Source organism: Bison bison, unplaced genomic scaffold (assembly GCF_000754665.1).
Source record: "Bison bison bison isolate TAMUID 2011002044 unplaced genomic scaffold, Bison_UMD1.0 scf7180017864239, whole genome shotgun sequence".
NCBI classification, from domain to species: domain Eukaryota; kingdom Metazoa; phylum Chordata; class Mammalia; order Artiodactyla; family Bovidae; genus Bison; species Bison bison.
Window position 1 is genome coordinate 7,643,711 of NW_011494811.1, and position 25,576 is coordinate 7,669,286.

Consider the following 25,576-nt stretch of genomic DNA (forward strand, 5'->3'; position numbering starts at 1 on the left):
GTTGATGGGACCAGATGCCATAATCTTCATTTTTTGAATGTTGAGTTTTAAGCTCCCTTTTTCACTCTCCTCTTTCAGTTTCATCAAGAGGCTCTTTAGTTCTTCTTCGCTTTCTGCCATAAGGCTGGTGTCATCTGCGTATCTGAGGTTATTGATATTTCTCTCAGCAGTCTTGATTCCAGCTTGTGCTTCATCCAGCCTGCTATTTCATATGATATACTCTGCATATTAGTTAAGTAAGCAGGGTGACAATATACAACCTTGACGTACTCCTTTTCCTATTTGGAACCAGTAAACCTGAGTTTACTCAACAGGATTTTCAGATTTCGGTTTATCATGGTGAATTCCAGAGATGCTCTTATTAGAAATAATGTTTGACATAGCCCAGGTTTGGGGACAGAACCGAGTGATACCATGGCTTTTGACCCCAGGTTATCTTGAATGAGATACTGTAAGTGGCTAAAGCCTTATGTTTACTTCATTCAGCAAGTATTTACTGACTGCCTTATCATATGTAGACACTAGACAATAGTGAAAATAAATACTATTATTTTAAGTACATATAAGTATTTGTAGTATATATGTATATAGAGAATGTATACAGAATATATCTTAATGCATAAATGTAGCCTGTGTCAAAGATAAGGGTTGTTCATTTCTTTCAGTAAAGTGTTGTAGCTATTTTATTCTTTTGGGTGTATTATAAGTTAAATTGTTTTCTTACTTTCCTTTTCAGACTGCTTACACTGATGTGTAGAAATAAAACTCTTTTTTGTACATTGATCTTGTTGTACCTTGCAACTTTGTTGAATTCATTTCTCAACTCCAGTAGTTTTTTTGGATTCTTTAGGATTTTCTGTTTCTAAGGTCCTGTCTTTGTGAATAGAGATAGTTTTGAAGTGAAGTCGCTCAGTCGTGTCCGACTCTTTGTGACCCCATGGACTGTAGCAAACCACGTTCCTCCGGCAACTGGATTTTCCAGGCAAGAGTACTGGAGTGGGTTGCCATTTCCTTCTCCAGAGGATCTTCCCGACGCAGGAATTGAACCCAGGTCTCCCAGATTGTAGAGATAGTTTTACTTCTTCCTAATTTAGATATTTTAAAATTTCTTTTCCTTGCCTAACTGCTCTGGTTAGAACCTACAATACAATGTTAGATAGTATTGGTGAGAGGTAAACATCCTTATCTTGTTCCTAATCTTGGCAGGCAAGCTGGGTGGGACCTTTCAGCCATTGAACGTAATAGTATCTGTGGATTTTTCGTAAGTGCCCTGTATCATGTTTAGGAAATTTCCTTGTTCCTAGTTTTTGAGATCTTTCATTGTGAGGGAGTGTTGATTTTGTCAAATGCTTTTTCTATATCCGTTGAGATGATCATGTGTTTATTTTGCTTTGTTTTTACTTCCTTCTGTTAATGTGTATGACACTTAATTTTTTTGTTGAACCACCCTTGTATTTCTGAGGTAAATAACCATTTGATCATGGTGTGTAATACTTTTAATGTGCTGTTAGATTTTGTTTGCTAATACTTTGTAGAAGATTTTTGCTTTAGTATTCACAAGGGCTAGTGGTCTGTAGTTTTCTTGTGCTGTCGTTTCCTGGTTTTGCTATCAGAGTAATAAAAGCCTCGTAGCATGTGAGGAAATATTCTCTGTGCTTCTGTTTTTTGGAAGAACTTGAGAAATATTGACACCAAATCTTTTTTAAATAAATGTTTGGTGGAATTCACCAGTAAAACTGTTTGAACTTAGGTTTTTCTTCGGAGGTTTTTGATTGCTGATTCAGTTTCTTTACTTGTTTAGATTATATTTCTTCTTGAGTCAGTTTTGGTAATTTGTGTTTCTCTAGGAATTTGAATTTCATCTAGGTTATCTTAATTTGTTAGCATATTAACTGTTAATAGTTTTCTCTTATAATCCTTTCTATTGCTGTAAGATCGGTAGTAATGTTTCCACTTTGATTTCTGGTTTTAGTTATTTGCATCTTCTTTTTTTTTTTGTCCGCCAGGCTGTAGTTTTGTCAGTCTTGTTCTTTTTAAAGAAACAACTTTCAGTTTTGTCGATTCTCTTGTTTTACTACCCTGTATTTTGTATTTTTCCACTCTTATCATTTTATTACTTCCCTCTGTTGCTCACTTTGCATTTAGTTAGCTCTTCTTTTTCTAGTCCTCACTGTAGAGTTGTGAATGGTTTCTTTTGTTTTAATGCAGGGCTCCACTGCTGTACATTTCCCTCTGAGGGCTGCTTTCATTGTATTACATGACTTGTATTATCTGTGTTTAGTTTCTGTTTGTCCCTATTTTATAATTTCCCTGTGATTTCTTATTTGGCCTATGGTTATTTAAGAGTAATTTAATTTCTTCATATAGTTGATCTTCATTATTCATGGATTGTTTGTAAACTTAGCCCATGCAATAAAATTTGTTACCCAAGAATCAGTACATTCAGACTTGCAGAATGTGAAAAATTTGAGTCAGCTGGCATACATGTTCCCAGGCAAGGATGAACAAGGCAACAATCTGCTTTCTTGTTTCAACCATTATTTACTGTGGACGGTCCTATTTGCTCTGTTCAGTGCAGTGTTTTTCAAGTGTTCATGCTTTTTGTTGATGGTTTTACTATTTAAAGTCAAGTGAAAGTCACTCAGTTGTGTCCCACTCTTTGCTATTCCATGGACTGTAGCCTGTGCATGGAATTCTCCAGGCTAGAATACTGGAGTGGATAGCTGTTCCCTTCTCCAGGGGATCTTCCCATCCCAGGGATCGAACCCAGGTCTCCCGCACTGCGGGCAGATTCTTTACCAGTTGAGCCACCAGGGGATGGTCCCCAAACTACAGTGCTATTTCAGTTCAGTTGCTCAGTCATGTCCAGCTCTTTGCGACCCCATGGACTGCAGCAGGCCAGGCTTCCCTGTCCCATCACAAACTCCCGAAGCTTACTCAAACTCATGTCCATTGAGTCGGTGATGCCATCCAGCCATCTCATCCTCTGTCGTCCCCTTCTCCTCCTGCCTTCAATCTTTCCCAGCATCAGGGTCTTTTCCAGTGAGTCAGTTCTTCCCATCAGGTGGCCAAAGTAATGAAGTTTCAGCTTCAGCATCAGTCCTTCCAATGAATATTCAGGACTAATTTCCTTTAGGATTGACCGGTTTGATCTCCTTATAGTCCAAGGGACTCTCAAGAGTTTTCTCCAACACAACAGTTCAGAAGCATCAATTCTTGAGCACTCTCCTTTCTTTATAGTCCAACTCTCACATCCATACATGACTGCTGGAAAAACCTTAGCTTTCACTAGATGGAACTTTGTTGGCAAAGTTATGTCTCTGCTTTTTAATATGCTGTCTAGGTTGGTCATAGCTTTTTTTCCAAGGAGCAAGTGTCTTTTAATTTCATGGTTGCAATCACCATCTGCAGTGATTTTGGAGCCCAAGAAAATAAAGTCTGTCACTGTTTCCATTGTTTCCCCATCTATTTGCCAGGAAGTGATGGGACCAGAGGCCATAGTCTTCATTTTTTGAATGTTGAGTTTTAAGCTCCCTTTTTCACTCTCCTCTTTCAGTTTCATCAAGAGGCTCTTTAATTCTTCTTTGCTTTCTGCCATAAGGCTAGTGTCATCTGAAGTTATTGATATTTCTCCTGGCAGTCTTGATTCCAGCTTGTGCTTCATCCAGCCCAGCATTTCACATGATGTCTTCTGGATATAAGTTAAATAAATAGGGTGACAATATACAGCCTTGATGTACTCCTTTCCAAATTTATAACCAGTCTGTCATTCCATGTCTAGTTCTATTACTTCTTGACCTGCATACAGATTTCTCAGGAGGGCAGGTAAGGTGACCTGGTATTCTGGTATAAAGTGCTGTTTAATGTCCCTAAACACAAGAAGCCTGTGATCTACTTTACAAAGAAAATATACATGTGTGAGATAAGATTCATTCAGGCATCAGTTACAGTTCTTTTGGCCATGAGTTCAATGTTAATGTATCAATAATATAGTACATCCAGAAAAGAGAAGAGGAAATTCACCCATGTGTGTGTAAGGCCACTCTGGAAGTGCAAAAGTAGTATTTGTAGTGTCTAATGAAGTTTTGGAAAACTTGGGAAAGTGGCTGAATTTGTGGATTCATGAGATGATAACCAGTTAAAAAAAAAAAAAAAGAAAGAAACCATAGTAGACAGCATTGATCTGAGACCGAAAGCCAATGAAACCATGTTACACAGAGCAAGGAAAATATTAAATTCTTCTCTTATAGTGCTGACTGGCCTGCACATTTCAAAACACTACACAACATTAAAAATGTTAAACTTTCAATAATCCTGAATCAAGATCAAGAGGCTGTGGGCTGTTCTTTAGATTATCTGCCAAGTGTTAGGAAAAAGGCTATGTGGAAAAGCAGGTTTTCAGTGCTGATGAGACTGGCTTGTAGAACTAGTTCTCCAATTCTGTGTTTGCTTCAGTTGTTTTGGGGCTTTGGTGCAAGTATGTTTATAATTGTTAAATCTTCTTAATGAGTTGATCCTTTTATCAGTGCACATTGTCTGTCCTTTTGTCTTTGGTAACAATTTTTGACTTGAAGTCTATCTCGTCTGATTTTAGTAGAGACACTTAGCTCTCCCTTTGGATACTGTTTGTGTGAAATGTTTTTCCATTTGTTCACTTTCAACCTATTTGTGTCTTTGGATCCAAAGTGAGTCTCTTAGGCCACATAGAGTTGGAGCAATGTTTTCTTATCTATCCTACCAATCTCTGCCTTTCATTGGAGAGTTTATACCATTTCTATCTAAAGGAATTACCTGTAAGGAGTAACTTTTGGTATTTTGCTATTTGTTTTTATGTGTCTTTTGCCTCTTTTTGCTTATAATTTCCTACATTGCTATTTTCTTTTGCATTTGAGTTTTTTCTTTCTACAGTGTACCATTTTTATTCCCTTATTTTATGTGTATATTTTTTGATACTTTGTGGTTGACCATGGGAATTATAATTAATAACTAGATATATTTTTGAAGGCATAACTGACACTTAGTGAACTCCGGGAGTTGGTGATGGAAAGGGAGGCCTGGTGTGCTGCAATTGATGGGGTCGCAGAGTCAGACACGACTGAGCGACTGAACTGAACTGAACTGATGATGGATACGAATGGGGAAGCCAAGATTAACAACAAGGTATTGGGCCTGAGGATTGAAACTGTGGGGAAGTCTTTTAGCGGGAAGGAGATAACCAGCTGGTCAGAGGTGGAGATGGATTGGGGATATCAGATTTAGTCCTTTTACATTGGAGATGCCTTTTAGACACTGATCACATAAGCAGTTGGATACAGAAGTCTGAGGTTCAGTAGAAATGTCGAAGCTAGAGATGGAAATTTGAGTCATGAAAGTATAACTTGTATATAAATCCTTGGGACTGGATGAAAATAAGGAAGTGAGCATAGATTGTGAATTGGGCTTACTGATACTGAGTTGTGAATTAATCGGGGAACTAACAAAGATGCCTGAAAAGGAGTAGTCTGTATATTTTATATATTTCTAATAAATTCTGTCATTTTTTAGGAAAGGATAATTCCACACGAATCTGTTTTCTTTCCAGTTATGTCTAATCGAGGACAGTAGTCCCTAAAATAATCAGTTCAGTTTGGTCACTCGGTCATGTCCGACTCTTTGCGACCCCATGAATCACAGCACACCAGGCCTCCCTGTCCATCACCAACTCCCGGAGTTCACTCAAACTCATGTCCGTCAAGTCGGTGATGCCATCCAGCCATCTCATCCTCCCTCGTCCCCTTCTCCTCCTGCCCCCAATCCCTCCCAGCATCAGGGTCTTTTCCAATGAGTCAACTCTTCGCATGAGGTGGCCAAAGTATTGGAGGTGCTTCCAATGAACACCAATTCCAATGAATCAGTCCTTCCAATAAACACCCAGGACTGACATTCTTTAGGATGGACTGGCTGGATCTCTGTGCAGTCCAAGGGACTCTCAAGAGTCTTCTCCAACACCACAGTTCAAAAGCATCAATTCTTCAGCACTCAGCTTTCTTCACAGCCCAACTCTCACATCCATACATGACCACAGGAAAAACCATAGCCTTGACTAGACGAACCTTTGTTGGCAAAGTAATGTCTCTGCTTTTGAATATGCTATCTAGGTTGGTCATAACTTTCCTTCCAAGGAGTAAGCGTCTTTTAATTTCATGGTTGCAATCACCATCTGCAGTGATTTTGGAGCCCCCCAAAAAAAGTCTGACACTGTGTCCACTGTTTGCCCATCTATTTCCCATGAAGTGATGGGACCGGATGCCATGATACTCGTTTTCTGAATGTTGAGCTTTAAGCCAACTTTTTCACTCTCCTCTTTCACTTTCATCAAGAGGCTTTTGAGTTCCTCTTCACTTTCTGCCATAAGGGTAGTGTCATCTGCATATCTGAGGTTATTGACATTTCTCCTGGCAATCTTGATTCCATCTTGTGCTTCTTCCAGCCCAGTGTTAGTAGTCCTAATTTTAGAGACAGTTCAATATAAAATTAAAAGGTAGTTTTAATTTGGATATTCTTAAATATTAAATAAATCTGCCAGATGAATTGGTTATTATGCATCATCTTCCTCCCCCAACACAATCCCACTTTAGGAGTATTAGTTTTATCTAGTTTAGTTTTTATTGTCATTAAGACATGTGGTATTTCTTTTATCTGGTTAAAAGATTACTTGATAAGGTACTTCTTTGCTTTGATACTGTAATATACTGAATTCTGTTATTCTCTGGGGAATAAATGTGAAAGTCATGTAATCAAAACTGGATCAGGTCTTCCCCCAAATATGTTTCTTTCCACAAAAGAAATCTAGGGAAAATATTCTGAAGATGGAGACTAATGGCTAAAAAAACATCAACCGATCAATGAAAATAAAAGTGACTTGTTCTTTTCCCAAGTAATCAAGCTGGTTTTAGAAAAGGCAGAGGAACCAGAGATCAAATTGCCAACATCCGCTGGATCATAGAAAAAGCAAGAGAGTTCCAGAAAAACATCTATTTCTGCTTTATTGACTATGCCAAAGCCTTTGACTGTGTGGATCACAATAAACTGTGGAAAATTCTGAAAGAGATGGGAATACCAGACCACCTGATCTGCCTCTTGAGAAATTTGTATGCAGGTCAGGAAGCAACAGTTAGAACTGGACATGGAACAACAGACTGCTTCCAAATAGGAAAAGGAGTTCGTCAAGGCTGTATATTGTCACCCCGTTTATTTAACTTATATGCAGAGTACATCATGAGAAACGCTGGACTGGAAGAAACACAAGCTGGAATCAAGATTGCTGGGAGAAATATCAATGACCTCAGATATGCAGATGACACTACCCTTATGGCAGAAAGTGAAGAGGAACTCAAAAGCCTCTTGATGAAAGTGAAAGAGGAGAGTGAAAAAGTTGGCTTAAAGCTCAACATTCAGAAAACGAAGATCATGGCATCTGGTCCCACCACTCCATGGGAAATAGATGGGGAAACAGTGGAAACAGTGTCAGACTTTATTTTGGGGGGCTCCAAAATCACTACAGTTGGTGACTGCAGCCATGAAATTAAAAGACGCTTACTCCTTGGAAAGAAAGTTATGACCAACCTAGATAGCATATTCAAAAGCAGAGACATTACTTTGCCAACAAAGGTTCGTCTAGTCAAGGCTATGGTTTTTCCTGTGGTCATGTATGGATGTGAGTTGGACTGTGAAGAAGGCTGAGCACCGAAGAATTGTAGCATTTGAACTGTGGTGTTGGAGAAGACTCTTGAGAGTCCCTTGGACTGCAAGGAGATCCAACCAGTCCATTCTACAGGAAATCAATCCTGGGTGTTCTTTGGAAGGAATGATGCTAAAGCTGAAACTCCAGTACTTTGGCCACCTCATGCGAAGAGTTGACTCATTGGAAAAGACTCTGATGCTGGGAGGGATTGGGGGCAGGAGGAGAAGGGGACGACAGAGGATGAGATGGCTGGATGGCATCACTGACTCGATGGACGTGAGTCTGAGTGAACTCCAGGAGTTGGTGATAGACAGGGAGGCCTGGTGTGCTGTGATTCATGGGATCGCAAAGAGTCGGACACGACTGAGCGACTGATCTGATCTGATCTGATCTGAAAGGTACACTGGAATGGGAGAAATGCCTCTGCATCTAGCTTGATTGCATTCCTCACTCCATTTAAATACCTTGGAGATAGTAAACCTAAATAAATGTGGATTCAGTTCATTTCAGTTCAGGTCAGTCACTCAGTCGTGTCCAACTCTTTGTGACCCCATGGATTGCAGTACACCAGGCTTCCCTGTCCATCACCAACTCCCAGAGCTTACTCAAACTCATGTCCATTGAGTCGGTCATACCATCCAACTATCTCGTCCTTTGTTGTCCCCTTCTCCTCCCGCCTTCAGTCATTACCAGTATCAGGGTCTTTTCAAGTGAGTCAGTTCTTCGCATTAGGTGGCCAAAGTAGTGGAGTCTCAGCTTCAGTATCAGTCCTTCCAATCAATATTGAGGACTGATTTCCTTCAAATGTGGATTGAGTTAAGTTAAATTCAGTTTCATTGTTCCCATTAAATAATGCTCCTTATCCCCTACCTTCAGTCCTAGCTTTTGAGAATCAATAAATTAATTTTTCTTCTATCTGTCATGTACAGAGAATTCCCATTAATAACTTTGTACATTTTTTAATTCCTTATGGGATCTAAGTAAAAAAAGAGAAAGAAGAAAGAATCATAGGAGACTTGTATGGTGGTTGTGGTGGTAGTTTTTACTTCTTTGACCCTCCCTGGCTAGTGAAGAAAAAACAACAAGACCTGAGTACCTGCTCCAGAGACTGAAGCCACTGTCATGGTCTCTCACCTAGAATATAGCAACAGCTTCCTAACTGGCCTTCCTGCTTCCACCCTTGCTCCCTTATTGTCCAGTCTCAGGACACTGCTCTGCTCAGGACCCTGCAGCGTGGCTCCCCAAGGTCACATTTCTTACACAGGCCTCTCAGGCTCTTCTTGGTCTGGTTGCCAGGACCTCTCTCACCTCTCCTCCTACCTGTTCCGGCCACACAAGCCTCCTTGCTTGTTATGTTTCCTCATTAGAGACTTTGTTCTTCTTGCTTCCACTTCCTCATGTATATTCTTTCCTCAGATATCTGGTTGATCAGTTCACTTCCATCCAGTCTTGCCTCAAATCTTAGTTTGTCAATATAAAGCCTACAATGGCTATCTTCTAAAACTTTAACCTGCCCCCCCATACACTCCCATACTATTACTTATCCTTATCCTATTACTGTTTTACTTACTATAAGTGTGGTTATGCTGTACTAATGATTTAACCCTGAAAACACCTTAACAACAAAAGCTTCTTTCTCATCTGTGCTTCGTATCCATTATGGGTTAGCAAACAACTCTGATCCACTTAGAACCTCAGAGACCCGGGGTGAGGGAAGTTTGCCCATCTGGTGATACACGTCAGCATACAGCCTCCAGTATCACACCTGTAGGAAAGAGAGCATTCATAGGATGATTAAAAGTGGCACACGTCACCTTTTTTCCCAGTTCATTGGTCACACCAGGCACATGGCCCCAGTCTAATTGCAAGAAGAGCACAAGGAATATTTGATGAACATTACTGTTTCAGCTCTGTATGTGTGTGTGTGTGTGTGTGCGCGCGTGCGTGTGCGTGCTCAGCTCTGTATGTGTGTGTGTGTGCATGCGTGTGCATACTCAGCTCTGTATGTGCGTGTGCACGTGTGTGTGCGTACTCAGTTGCTCAGTTGTATCTGTCTCTGTGATCCTGTGGACTAATGCCCACCAGGCTCCTCTGTCCATGGAATTTTCCAGGCAAGAATACTGGAGTGAGTTGCCATTTCGTACTCCAGGGGACTGTTTTAGCACCTGTTCCCTTTTCATTTCTCCATAGTACTTACTATTTTTAACTATATAATTTGTATATTCTATATAAAGTATCATTTATATATTTACATATTGTATAATTTGCATATTTTATGTTTATGATTAAGTTGCCTTTCCTCAGTAAGAATTTAAGCTTATGCTCCTAGAAAACCTCACTACTTACAACTTCTTGGACATAACCGTTCTTCATTCACTCCTACTGTTTGTAATGTCCTCTATCATTTTTACCCTGTGCTCTTTTTTTCTGTAAAGATTAAATCCTACTCATCTTTTGAGACAATTTGAATCATACTTAGTTTGGGAGACTTTAAAGTTCCGTGCCTTAGACTCCCTCTATCATGGCATTTACCCTCTTTACAGGATTACTTGTCTGACTGCATCATTAACCAGGTTCCTCATGCGTATTGGAAAACGTCTGAAGGAATACCTGGAGCCTAGAAAAGGATCTATGAGGATCTGAAAAGGATAATATAAGTAGGATGAAGAGATGACAAATCAAGAACTATTCAGAAAGTAAAATCAGTAAGACTTCATTATTGGTTGAATATGAGCGATAAGGAAGAAATCAAGGATAATTCATGCTTCTCATTTAGATTATGATGCTTCCAAATGAAATAGGGAAAATGAGAGGAGGAGCAAGTCTAATTGGTAGGGTGATGAGCAGGGTTTGAGGTATAATGGGTTTAACTCTGTAAGGATCTCAAGTTGGAGATATGTGCAGAGGCTGGCTAAATGGTTCTTAATCCAAGGACATACATAGGTCTTCAGCATGCTGAGTAGTAGAAGAAAAGGTGAAACTGCCAATAACTACCGAGGCCAGAACCCTTAGTTATACTAATGTTTAAGGAACAATGAAGAATGTTTTCTTGTGTGGAAAACACAGAAAAAAATAGATGGTGAAAGGGGCACGAGAGTGTGATGCTGTCAAAATCAAGGTATTTAGACATTCAAGAAAAAATATTTGGGCCATAGTAAATGCAGTGTGAGTGAGCTAAGTTGCTTCAGTTGTGTCCGACTCTTTGTGACCTTATGGACTGTAGCCTGTCATACTCCTCTATCCATGGGATTCTCCAGGCAAGAATACCAGAAGTGGGTTGCCATGCCCTCCTCCAGGGGATCTTCCCAATCCAGGGATCGAACCTGCATCTCTTATGTCTCCTATACTGGCAGGCAAGTTCTTTATCACTAGCACCACCTGGGAATCCCCTAGAGAAATCAAATCAAAACAACTATGTACTAAATTTTGACTTCTCTTGCAGCATTAATTAATTCCTTTCTTTTAACCTCACTTTTTATTGAACCACTTTGAATACTTAATGAATTGAACCATCTTGGCTTCAGTTTCATTGGGAGATTTGAAGTAATCAGGCACAAACTGTCTCAAATGTGCCCCTTCTTCTTCATTTACAAACTTAAGACACGCCCAACTATCAGTCATTTCCTTTTTCCCTCTAGTATTAGGAGCTTCAAAGTCACCTCTAGTTAGTACTAGAGGCGTGCCACTGATACTGAAGTGAAAGCGAAGGTCACTCAGTCGTGTCCGCCTCTTTGTGACCCAATGGACTATACAGTCCCTAGAATTCTCCAGGCCAGAATACTGGAGTGGGAAAGATCCCCCTTTCCCTTCTCCAGGGGATCTTCCCAACCCAGGGATCGAACCCAGGTGTCCCGCATTCTGGCCAGATTCTTTAACAACTGAGCCACAAGGGAAGCCCAAGAATACTGGAGTGGGTAGCCTATCCCTTCTCCAATGGATCTTCCTGACCCAGGAATTGAACTGGGGTCTCCTGCATTGCAGGCAGATTCTTTACCAACTGAGCTCTCAGGGAAGCCCAAGTGATACTAAAAGTCATCTGCATTTTAAGTTTTTTCCCTCTTTATGGCTTCCTGTTTCCAATATCCCACCAAAATTTTTCGCACTATAGTTGCTATTTGAAAGTATTAATGGACAACAAATTACATGATGTTGAACATTGAAGAAGATGGGGAAATGGCAAACAGTAGTAGTCACTGATGGAAGTGAGAGGGAAATAATGCCTCCTCCCCAGGGAAGCAGTGACACTAAGCTGGGCCAGAGTCAGGTGCTTTTCCAGAGGCGCTTTCATTTTGTAGTTATAGTAAAAGTATGTCTTTTATTTGTTTTTCTTCTGTAGCAGGCCAGTGATTGAGTCTTTACTGTAGAAGCAAAAATGAGCCAGTTCCCACAATAAAGATGTCGAAACATTAGATTTATTTGTTCATTCATGCAAAAGTATTTCTTGAATGTCCGCTATGTGCCATGCTTAGGCTTAGGTGCTGGAAATATAACAGAAAGTAAACACCATACTTCTTGTTCTCCTTGAGTTTTTATCTGCTTGTTTATATTTAACCTGATTTATCTAACTAATTTTACTTTTTTTTTTCCCCTTCAGTATCCTCTCACCTATGGACTGATTCTTATTCCCTGCTGGTGTTCTCTAGTTTGCATAAGTAGAATTTACATGGGAATGCACTCCATTCTGGTAAGGAAAATGTTGTGTTCATATTGCTTTGTTTTTTTCTAAAATCAACATGCAATTTTATAATTTTTAGTCATTTTTAAACTTCCTGGAAACTTAAGTGAGAAAATATAGTTATTGTAAATGTTTTTTTCTTGCAAAAATAGCAACAGGATGTTTTGCAAAGTTTTAAAGTAGTTATAATATATATATTTAATATATATAATATATATATATTTCATAGAAACAGTTCCCAGCAATCACAAGAACCAAGTATTGTTCAGGATAACATTTCTCCCTCCGTCCAGGTTCACTGTTATCTTCTTATTCATTTTCTTCTATGCCTTTCCTACTGCTGAGTCAAAACTGACAATGTAAATTCAGACACCAAGGAGCATTACTTGTAAGTGAAAACCTAGTGAATAGAAATTAGGTGAACTAAAACTCTCCTGGTGCCACTTGTTTTTTAATATTAAACTCTAGTTTTCTTCTTTCCCAACAGTATTTTAGGGCTTATATCAGATATTTTATTTTGAGAATGCAGTTCAGTTTCAAAAGCAGTGGCGCAGGAACGCTTTATCTTTCAGCTATACCTCCTCACTTCCCTTCCTGTTCATCTGATTGACATTCCCTAATTCTGGCCCGCACCATCTCTAACTAGAGTACTGCAGCAGCATCTTAATTAGTAGCTCCACTTCAAGTGTGACACTGCTCCATTCAGTGTTCAGCCTCCTATTGTAGTTTACCGTTCAGAACGCAAATATGATACTATATTGAATGACCTATGTTTGTTCAAATGTGAAGGGTGTTTCTTTATCTTCACATTGTTAGGAATGCCTTAACCTCCACATGGAATGCTGTTTTCACTTTCTTTGCCTAACTATCAAATCCATTGTTCATGACTCACCAGAAAATATTATCTCCTAAAGCCTTGTTACCTTCTCCATCTTTCTTTCTCAAGACTGGTTAGGTGGCCTTTCTCCCAGAACATCTTGAGCATAATTCTGGCATAGCACTTATGCTGAATTGCAGTTGCTTTTTTATTTATCTGTCATCCCCACTAGACAACAAGCAATATGAGAAAAATAACTCTACCCTTATGTATAGTGTGGTGTCTCTTAGAACACTCTGTGAAGGTATTATGTATTATATTATAAAGAATCAGAAGAAAGATGGAGAGAGAGGGACGAATTCACGGAATCCAAAAATTTATAAAGGGTTATATCAAATTTTTCTTGTCCTTAACAAATGAACACTTTTAGAATTTTCTACTCAAAAATGTCTCATTTCATAGCTGAAAAATATTGGATTTCTGTTTCTTCCTCAGATTACTTACCTCCAGCAGCTGCCCCTTCACTAGTAAATTTACGAAAGTCCCAAATGCTATGTTAGGAAGCAAACTATTTGTGTTTTATTTTTCATAATTATTTATATTAAGGCAAATTATGAATTGACATATAATTTTATCTTTCTGACTAGTCTGTAATAATTTTATAATAGACCAATTATCACCTTTTTATATCAAATCTAATATTAGTCACAAGAAAATGTTCGCCATCTCTGTGCCTCATTAAAGTTATTCCCTTCCACTCTCAACTAACAATATCGCACCTGAAAAACTACCAAAAGATTATGAACTAAGAATGATAATATTATCCCTAGATTCATTATCATCATAAAAGAGGAATTAGAATCTTACTATATTGAAAATATATAATCTCAAACATGCTGTTGTTCAAAGGAAATATATAGTGGATTGATTATTCAAGCTGAGTTCAGTTCATGTTTTTGATACTGGATAACATCTGTGCTTGAATCAACTGAAGTAAAAACAATACTGATGTATTATTAAATTGTAAGTCTGATAACCTAGTCTTCTTTTTCTTGTTCTTTTGGCCATACTGCATGACTTGCAGGATCTTAGTTCCCAGACCAGGGATTGAACCTGGGCCTGGGCAGTGAAAGCATGGAGTCCTTATCACTGGATCACCAGGGAATTCCCCAACCATAGTCATTTAATTATTCAAAAGCATCCTGTCCCATAGAATATCTTTATCAGTTTTATTCTGACTAGCTACTCAATTTTATTATGTGCATTATTACAAGTTGTTTTTCTTTTTCAAAAGTAAAATCACAGATGACTTGCAAACATTGTAAATTATGTTCCTGTGTTATAACCTTTATTAACATTAAGAAGAAAGTTCCAGTAATGTAGTCTAAATAATTTATAAGGAACATTTTATTATTTCCCATATGCTTTGTTTTTATTATTACAACACAAAGAGCAACACTTAATTTATTTTTAATGCCTACTTTACTGAATAGCTTCCCAGATGGTGCAGTAGTAAAGAATCCTCCTGCCAATGCAGAAGATATGGGTTTAGTCCCAGGGTTGGGAAGATCCCCTGGAGAAGGAAATGGCAACCTACTCCAGTATTCTTGCCTGGAAAATTCCATGGACAGAGGAGCCTGGCAGGCTATAGTCCATGGGGTTGAAAGAGTTGGACATGACTGAGCAACTGAGCATGCACACACTTTCCTAGATAGATTTCCTTAATCTCCAGAAAAGTAGAGGAGTTACTTCTTCCATTTTTCCTTTATTTTCTATCAGACCTAGCTCTGAAAATGTCTTAAAACACAAGCCATTTAAAAATTACCAGACTAAGTACTTGTCAGATTACTAGTTTACTTCTACATTAGTAAAGTTATGAATATTTTGTAATTACATTTACCTAAAATTGTACTAAGTTTGTCTATATGTGGAAAGTTTTTTTAGAAAAGTATTATGAGATCCTCAAGTAGCATGTACTCCAGAACACATTTTTATAACAAGATATAAGAATCAAACTAATCAAACAACAGCAAAAGTCCTGAAAACATGTTATAGAGAAAGATCCAGAACAGTAAACACTAAGAGTTTTAATAGTAGTTATTTCTGAGTAATAATTACTTGTTATTTTTTATCCATATTTTCTAGATTTTCTGTACTGAACATGTATTAAATGAATTTTAAAGATAAAAATTTCAAAATACATCCTTATTAGTTGTTTGTAATGAAGAATGATTCATTCCAGTAATATATTTTGTTGTTAGAAACGCTTTTGGCCTCACTGACATGTTGAATTAGAATCAGGACACCTGAAGTAAAAACAGCACTAGGAGCGGACCGAAGTCTTGAATTCTAGTCTCAGCCAATCACTAGCCTCTCTAGTTCTGTATACTGATTGGGAGAAATGAAAAGAAGGCAATTCCAGATTTGATATGTGATAAATCTTTATTGAATTTATGGTATTTGATATCCTCTACCATAAATTTGATAACTGTGAATATTCCATTCATATGTGTAATTATTAACTTTTACAGCAGATTTGTTATCTATAATTAATTTAAGTATCTAAAGTTATTTGTTTTCTTTTTGGAAAATTTGCTACTTTGAATTCTTTGTTACCTTTAACATCAACTTTTCTTTATCGTATATTTTGTGCTGTAACGCTTAAAATCACTTAGTTACACATTTTAATGTTGTACATTAAATTGGTATCACAGTGACAGTCACCATGTTTATGTCCTGAATTCAGTCATTCTTCTTTTTGATTCTGTAGCACGGAGATTAAATATGCCCTTTTTATCCAGGGTGATATGGTAAATAATTAATGACAAATAGAAAAGGAGGCAGATTTGTATAGTCTTAAGGAAATGGCAACCCACTCCAGTATCCTTGCTTGGAGAATCCCATGGACAGAGGAGCCTGGTAGGCTACAGTCCATGGGGTCGCAAAGAGTCCGACATGACTGAGCGACTTTTTACTTTACTTTACAGCAATTAAATTTAATATTCATAGAGCTATACAAAAAAAGTAGAGACAACAAGATTGGATGTTTTATGTCATACTGAAATATACTTCCAAAAATATAATTGCTATCATACAATCTAAAGAAATCATGTTAATCAACAAGAAAAAGAAAATCCAAAGTAAGAGTTGCTCTAAAGACACAAATATATCTTGCATATAAAAGGACTAGCCCATGGACTTATGAAATAATGCTTAATTAATAATCACGGAAATGGAAATTAAACATCAAGAAATACCAACAACTGATGGAACCTGAATTTCTGTAAACATTTTGGAGATTATTTTATTGGCTTATAAAATTGAACATGCACATATACTTTGATTCTGCCTTTCCATTCCTAGGCACATGTCCTGGAAAAACTTTTGTAGACCCATACAGGGAACATCAAAAGAAAGAATATAGTAGCATTGTTTAAATTCCTGGTTGGTTTAAGAGTATATACCAATTAAGAAAGCATTCAAGCTCAGCCGTAACCAATGAACTAATCCAAAACCTGAAAACTACCTAAGTGATTGTCAGTGGGAAAAACAGATAAATAAGTTACATAATCACACAAAATATTACATATTTGGGAAAGTGAATGACCTATAAACCACATATGATGAATGAATCTTAAGATTTGAATGTTAAGTGTGAAAAGCAAATCAGAGGAGACTACATATTGCCTAACACTTTTATAAAGCTCAGAAAGAAGCAACACCTGGTAATGTTTTGTTTGGAGATATGTGCTAAAACAGTTTTTATTTATATTTTTAATTGGGGTATAATTGTTTTACACTGCTTTACAATGTTGTGTTAGTACAGCAAAGTAAATCAGCTGTAAGTATACATAGATCCCCTCCCTCTTGAGCCTCCTTCCCACCCCAGCCAGCATCCCACTGCTCTAAGTCATCACAGCACTGAGCTGAGCTCCCTGTGCTCTACAGCAGCTTCCCACTAGCTATCTGTTTGACACATGGGAATGTATATATGTCAGTCCTACTCAGAGCAGGTATCTGTTCAGTCAGTACTCAGGTTTATGCAGAGTGATAGAACTATTAACCAGCATACCAATAGATTCAAAGTACTTTTATAATTTCAGGTATACTCTACGTATCTGATTTCTATGTACCAAATGTTACATTATAACCAATAATTAAAAAATATTAGAACAGAAAAACATTAAGCCACTACTGTGTTGCTTAACTGTATTGAATGCTATTGAGAAGTAACCATTGTTTTTGGCAGCATAAAGATCACTAGAATCTAGAAAAGAATGGTTTCAATGCAGTGATGAGTTTAGGAAAAAATAAGGAAGTGCAGAAGTGGAGACAGTGAATGTATGCAATTTTTTGGATAAATTTTTCAGTGATAGTTAATCCCTATAGGGTTTGGTTTTATTTGTTTTAAGATGAAAATTTTGGAATAGTTTTGTTCATGTCAGGAATTATTTGAAAAGGAAGATTCTTTTAATAACAGCTTTTTTTCCTCCAATAAACCATCTTCTGTCATACATAAAACTAGATGTCATTTTTGATCCCCTTTGCTTCTCTCTTACATTCAGATGATCACTAAGTCGAAGTTAGTCAACTCTAATTTTAAAATATTCTACTAGATCCATCTACGCATGTCTCTCTATATGGACCAATCTCGAGTGAGCCACTGTAGTCGCCTCTCACTTGTGTCTCTAGTGGTCTCTTGTCTTCCATACTTTACCCCTGTCATCTATTCTCTACACAGTGGATGGAGTGTTCTTTTATAAACATCAATCAGATTTTACTACACTCCTACTTGGGAATCTGTCTTTCAGGCCTCCTGTCGCTTTTGAAATAAAATGTGAAGTTCTTACCTAACCTACATGGGCCCTCCCTACGTGATTTGACCTCTGCCTGTCTCTTAGACCTCACGGCACATCTCTCTTTCTTACTGTTTGAGACACACTGGATTTCTCTCAGTTCCTTGAACTCACTAGGTTCTTTTCTGCCTCAGTACCTTGGCACTTGGTTATTTCTTCTACCTGGGACACTTTTTCTTAGGTCTAAAGATAGGGCTGACTCTTTTTTGGAATCAGATCTCTGCTCAAGTGTCACTTCCTCAGACAGGTTTCCCTAATCACTCTTAATAGGGCCTATCCCATTGTCTTGTTTTAGTTTCTTTATAATAACCCAAAATGGTAATATTTATCTACTTTTTACTTACATGGTTATTGTCAGTCATCCCCACTAAAACGTAAGCTGTATGGCAGTAGGTATCTTCTCAGTTTTTAAGCAATATATCCTTAGCCCCTAAAATAGTGTCAGGCACATATAGGTACTCAATAAGTATTTGTTTAGTGAATTAAGAAAAAATAGGCTTTGTATCCTCTTTAGTCATGGAAATAATTATGTGTTTAGGTGTGTAATTATTAAATACATGAAGATGAAGTCTTAAAATAAGTCTGGTTGATCCTTGAACAATTTAGATGTCAGTGTAGTCAAAAATCCACCAATAATTAGTGTGCCCTTCATATACTTGGTTCCTTCATATCCACAGTTTCTTCATATCAGGGCTTCTGCATCCTCAGATTAACCAACCAGGAATCATGTAGCACTGTACTACTGTTTACTACTGAAAAGAATCAGCTACCTAGTGGATCCACACAGTTCAAATCTGGGTTGTTCAAGGGTCAGCTAGCTGTATATTGCTTTTCTCAGAAATCACAACTACATACTTTAAGCTAGTTTATTGTTCAGGATTTGAATATAAATTTGTGTATAGCATATCTATATTAACTTATAAAAGGGCAGAACTATAAAAACATAATTTTATTATTATCAATAAATCTTTTAGTGTAATGGTTTTAGTACCTACTATATATTATATAAAGTTTAATAATGTGACATTTTAAAATACATGTTAACATTTGAAATGTGAAATATATACTTATTTCTTTAAATGCCAAACAAAAATATTATACTAAACAGCTGTGCTTTTTTCTTTTCTTAGGATGTTATTGCTGGATTCCTATATACCATTTTAATCTTGGTTATCTTCTATCCATTTGTGGACGTGATTGACAACTTCAACCAAACTCACAGATATGCTCCATTAATCATCATCGGGCTTCATTTAGCCTTGGGGATCTTTTCTTTCACTCTTGACACCTGGAGTACATCCAGAGGAGACACAGCTGAGATTCTGGGAAGTGGTGCAGGGATTGCATGTGGATCTCATTTTACCTATAAAATGGGTCTACTCTTAGATCCTCCTCTGGATATATTACCTTTAGCTAGGCACCCCATTTCAATGACTCTGTTTGGAAAAGCCATATTGCGGATATTCATAGGGATGTTATTTGTACTAGTGGTCAGAGATATAATGAAAAGGATCACTATTCCTTTAGCCTGTAAAATCTTCAGTATACCTTGTGATGATATTCGAAAAGCAAGGCAGCACATGGAAGTTGAACTTCCTTATCGGTATATTACCTATGGAATGGTTGGTTTCTCTATCACATTTTTGATTCCTTACATATTTTTCTTTATTGGTATCTCTTGATGGAAAAATACTGTTTATGATAAGAAAGGAGGGTATCAGTTACTGATATCTAAAAACCATATTCTAGTTAAAAGCCAAATCAGAGTTAGGCTTTTGCAGGAATTTAACTTAAATAATTATTTAAGTAAATTCTTAAGAGTCAGTGCATTTTATCACTGCACATCCAGTTATTGTTTTAGGTGAGCTGAGCTATTACAACATTGAGAAAATGATAAATACCATTTGGAATGTTCATGTAATATTTGGAGAGTTTTGTGGTGTTACAGATTCAAGTTATATAATATATATTAAGGAACATAATATAAAATTATGTATCTAATATATATTATATATAAAATAATATACCTAAGTTTTTTTGAACCATGGGGGTGTATTATAAAATCAGTAATAATATGCAAACAGTTGTGCCTGTGTATTTGGATTTAATACAGGTATGTTATTAACTGATAAATTTAATTTTAATTTACAATGGGAACCATTTCCTAATCTAATTGTGTAATTACTAGACCAGAATTCATATGTTACCACATGTTAATTTACTGCCTCTTTTTACACTGCCATCATCTTTCATGTTATCCATGATGTTGAACATAGGAGGCATTTTTAATGGACCAAATTTTCCGAAAAATTAGTTTTTGAATTCCTTTTTTTTTTGTTTTCGAGTTCTGTGCACTGTGTTGAATGTATTTTATTTGCGGTTGTTCTGGACATTAGTTTAATGTCAGGTACTGAATTTTATTGCTTGCTAATTGTGCCTTTCTGTTGCTGAATTAAGAAATGCCATGTATACTGTGATATAAAAATAAGGCTAACTTTATCTTAAGTTACATATAATCAGACAAATATTTTTAAAAATATCTGTCAAGCTAACAGGGCTAGAAGTAAACCACCTTCAATTCTTTAGCCTTTGTTTAGAAAGAAACGTGGAACGGGCTAAATTTTCTCACTAATTTATTGGGAACCTAAATGGATAAATATTCCATTTTTATAGGTATTTTTCTGTGCATTGTAAGTTATAGGAACAAGATATATTTTTTGTACATTGTCTTGATCGTTTATACTACAGGTAGATAATTCCAATGAATGGAAATGTAATTGAACTTTATAGATGGGACAATGCACATGTTTCATATATAAACAAACCATTTTTCTAAATTATTTGGAAGGGATTGGATTTAGCACTGTTAACTTTTAATACCCATTTAGTAGCTACTTAATGGTAAATTATAAAATTTAAAAGTATCAGAATTTTAGATCTTATTTTTTTCAACCTTTTATTATTTTCACAGTGGAAAATTTGAGTATAAATATTAAACTATTCTTTATTCTGTCCGTGCCTTTATATTTTGAAGTGTTAATTGTAATTAGGTTAACATTAAATTTATTTCTATTAAGTTTTTCATAAAGAGAATTAACTTTCCATGTAAATGAGCATCGGGTATGGAATTACTGACTTAGTGCAATATCTGTCTGATTATCCAGAGATATCAACTTAAGATGTTTCTATTTTGGGCAACATAACTATTTGAGCTCATATTTTTATAACTCTGAGAATTTAAAGACATGGTAATTTTTGACAATAGTGCATCTGATAATTGTAAGTAAAGTAACTAAATTTACAGCCTTTACCTATTAGTTAACAGAAAACCAAGGCACTTAGGAACATACTGGTACGTTGGAAAATGCGCGAAGAACTTTTCTTTCAAAATGTGTTTACTGAATTGTATTTTAGGGACTATTTCCTATAATTTGGGTCTATGCTATCTTATTAATTTTTATATCTAGCTTAAAAGTATTTGAAAATATTCCATTTCTTTGTGATTTATTATTTTCTGTCCTATGGTAGTTACATGCTAAATGTATTTTAAAATAAAAGCCAAATTCAAGATTGGAGGGTGTTTTGTTTGCCTTCTATGCATTTGTTTCTGTATTTCCTGGTAGAAATTTGTGAAATATATCTAGTATTTTCATTCTAGCAGTCTTTTTCTGTGAAGCATTTCATTCAATGTAAATACTGTTTTTAGTAATAGAAGACATTGAAGAAATTCTTTATGGTTCATACTGACTTTGGGCTCTATATATGATCATTTTGACATTGAACTTTCAATGAAAATTTTCATAACTTTATTTTTAAAACTTATGCCTAAAACGTGTTTCAATAAAACCCATGATTAAGTATTGCAGGTATTTAGCTGACTGCTAATCCATTAATTCAGGCTCACAATACTAGGAACAGGTATCTTTTCAAGTAGAATAAACATATGAACACTTCATTTTTTAATTATGAACTGTCATAACATGAATTGTAAAATCTAGGGCTGCCCATAGGTTTTTACAATCTAATTTTAAAAACCTAATATAAAGTGGTACTACTATAGTAGATTTACATTAATTTTACTTATTGCTGCTGCTGCTGCTAAGTCACTTCAGTCATGCCCAACTCTGTGCGACCCCATAGACGGCAGCCCACCAGGCTCCCCCGTCCCTGGGATTCTCCAGGCAAGAACACTGGAGTGGGTTGCCATTTCTTTCTCCAATGCATGAAGGTGAAAAGTGGAAGTGAAGTCGCTCAGTCGTGTCCAACTCTTAGCGACCCCATGGACTGCAACCCACCAGGCTCCTCCATCCATGGGATTTTCCAGGCAAGAGTACTGGAGTGGGTTGCCATTGCTGTCTCTGAATTTTACTTATTAGCTTTCTTTATAAGTAATGTTTATTAAATGTATCTTTCAAAGAATATAAATATTAATTCAGTGATGTGAGTATAATTTAAAGCAAATTTTCATAAAATGTTTGACAAAGATGAATAAATACTAAAATGTTTTTGAGTGTTTTAGTAAATAAATACTTAAATGTTTTTATTTTTGTAATCACAGAATTTTATGTGGCAAAGACTTTTTATTACTAAAGCAATTTTATTCTTGTTAGCAAAGAATATTTACTCTTAAATTTAAAACCAGCTGTTTAATCTGGACATCAATAAGGGTCAATTTTAAAAATTCAACTTTATAGTTGAATTAGTTTTTCTGAAAGGAGTTTTTGTTGTTTGCTGTGGAGATTATTTTGAGAAAGGGCAGCAGCAATGGTTTGAGAAAGAGTAATTGGATGTGGTGAATGTTACTGTGTTGATTATTTTGTTAAATTTTGATCATGTTCTTCCAGTTTTTGCTCTTGTACATAAGTTAAAAAGAAGACTTTTAAACTTGAATTTTAAGTAACTTTTACAGTTGAATTTTAATGGTGGTTACATAAGCTATACACCTAATCCTTCTCTGGGGAATCTTCCTGACCCAGGAATCCAACTGGGGTCTCCTACATTGCAGGCAGATTCTTTACCAGCTGAGCTACCAGGAAAACCCTGAAGCTATAAATAGCACAATAAAAAAAAGTTTCAACATGCTAACTACAAAGGACATTTTAGAATGCTCTTCATTTTTAAACATACCAGACCACTTCAAATTTTATAAACAGAGCATTCCACACCTTCCTTGTGAGACATACATGAGGGAAAATTCAAAGAAAAATAAATTTTTTAATAAAAATGTTTACAGAAATAAATGCTAACTTTTTAACCTCAGCTAGCTGGTATTTCCTAATTTGTTCTTTTTTCCTTTCACCATGTTTTGTCTTGGTGTATTTCCCATGGATGGCTAAAAAGCCCAGCTCCTACTACTGTAATCGGATGTGACAGGAATCTAATGGATAATTTTAGGAGTATTTTCCTGTCAGTTTCTGAAAACCAAATGAACTTTAAGATTGCTTTATGACCTATACTAACAGACTGTATCATGATTGTCTACAGCATCATTGGGTTTATTTTCAGTCTCAAATATCAGAGTTCATTATCTCAGCTTTTAAAAATTCATACATTTACCTATTATGCTGTTTGCAATATTTGTTTGATTTAATAAATATTTTTAAAATTTCTTTTGTTACATAATAACATTTTCTTATGAGATGTAAAATGGATTCTTTTTAAAAAATAGTTACTACAGTAATATTACCTCATGTTGCACGAATGCCCAGTCTCTAGATAGGTATGTGCATTTTCCAGGCAAAAAATCTCATAAGTTTTCATCAGCTTCTCAGAGAGATTGGTGATCTAAAAAAGTTTAAAAATATGTAACAGTCTACATTTTACTTCTTGTTCTGTTTTAAAGGTTTATGTTGTAAATAAATGCTTCTAATTCATCTAGTAAGAATTTTGTCACTTTTCTTGCAAATGTTTAAAGGATAATGATTTAGAGTCTTGAAATGTTTTGCATGTAATTACTAGAATACGCCATTAATGTATAGAATAGAATGTGATTTGTATCCAGATAAGTTTTAAGATGTATTTTCTTTCAAGTTAAAATAAAATCTGAGAAGAAAATATTCTGTATATATGGGGATATAACTTTAGTTTCCAATAATAAGCTATATAAATACGTTCTTGAGAATGTCACTTTGTACAGTTTGATGTTTAATCTTTCACATAACCAACTAATTCACAATCTGTGATTTTTATAATTAAAGTGATATTTATAATCAAAATGTAGATGAGATACAGTTGGGGCTTAAATGTAAATTTTTTAACTTAAGCACAAAGACTCCCCTTGCAGAGTCTACAGGCCTTCATGTGTTCTGCAACAAGGACTGCCTCCCAGGGGATGTGCTGGGATTTCTAGACATGCTCTGGGAGGGAACGTTGTGTTCTTCAATTTATTTCCTAACCTGCTATGCTTGAGACCGGACTTCCTTCTGTAGGCTGAAGTCAGAAACTATCACACATCTGAACAACCCCAGCTGCTTAAGACATGGTTTATAAGGGTGAGTGTAGGAAGGGGTTTGCCAGTAGCATCAGAATTGTTGTTCATTTGCTACCTTGCGTCTGACACTTTGCAACACCATGGACTGCAGCACGGCAAACCACTCCAGTATCCTTGCTGCAAGAACCCCATAAACAGTATAAAAAGGCAAAAAGAATCAGAGAAACACGGTCAATATGTTCTGTACCTGCCAGGTAATTCACAATACACCCATGAGCACCTAAGTTTTCTGTTTCAACATTATTCTTCCAGAGAGCTCTTGGCTTCCTCATTAGAACTGTATATGTGTGTCTGTTACTTATTTTAAAAGGATGTAATAGGTATATTGTCTTATTTTTACCTTACGATTAGCCCTTAAACATGTTACTAGACAGCACAGATCTGCAAGGGTAACCATTCCATATTATTCACTTGAAACTCATTCAAAGAAAATTTTGGTGATTTTCCATGAGATGGTTTCATAGCTAGAATGAAAAGATTATAGAATTTTGTTTAGGGAGCTTTGAAGTGTTCCATGTCGCAGTTGGTTCAGTTCAGTTCAGTCGCTCAGTCATGCCTGGCTCTTTGTGACCCCATGGACTGCAGCACGTCAGGCTTCCCTGTCCATCACCAGCTCTAGCAGTTTACTCAAACTCATGACCATTGAGTCGGTGATGCCATCCAACCATCTCATCCTCTGTCGTCCCCTTCTACGCTCGCCTTCAATCTTTCCAAGCATGAGGGTCTTTTCAAATGAGTTAGCTCTTCACCTCAGGTGGCCAAGGTACTGGAGTTTCAGCCTTCCAATGTACATTCAGGACTGATCTCCTTTAGGATGGACTGGTTGGATCTCCTTGCACTCCAAGGGACTCTCAAGACTCTTCTCCAACACCACTGTTCAAAAGCATCTATTCTTCAGTGCTCAGCTTTCTTTATAGTCCAACTCTCACATCCACACATGACTACTGGAAAAACCATAGCCTTGACTAGACGGACCTTTGTTGGCAAAGTAATGTCTCTGCTTTTTTAATGTGCT

General features: G+C 36.5%; 1 protein-coding gene across 1 annotated transcript in view; it reads left to right on the forward strand.

Annotated features, from left to right (window-relative positions):
* SGPP1 (sphingosine-1-phosphate phosphatase 1) overlaps positions 1 to 21,641 on the forward strand; it is a gene marked incomplete at its 5' end in the record, with an annotated part of 30,560 nt that extends 8,919 nt beyond the window's left edge. The window contains 2 exons of the mRNA XM_010846826.1: positions 12,318 to 12,407; positions 19,202 to 21,641. Coding sequence (XP_010845128.1) covers positions 12,318 to 12,407; positions 19,202 to 19,753 — 642 coding nt within the window. The remainder of the gene's footprint in view (positions 1 to 12,317; positions 12,408 to 19,201) is intronic.
* Between the last annotated feature and the right edge of the window lie 3,935 nt (positions 21,642 to 25,576).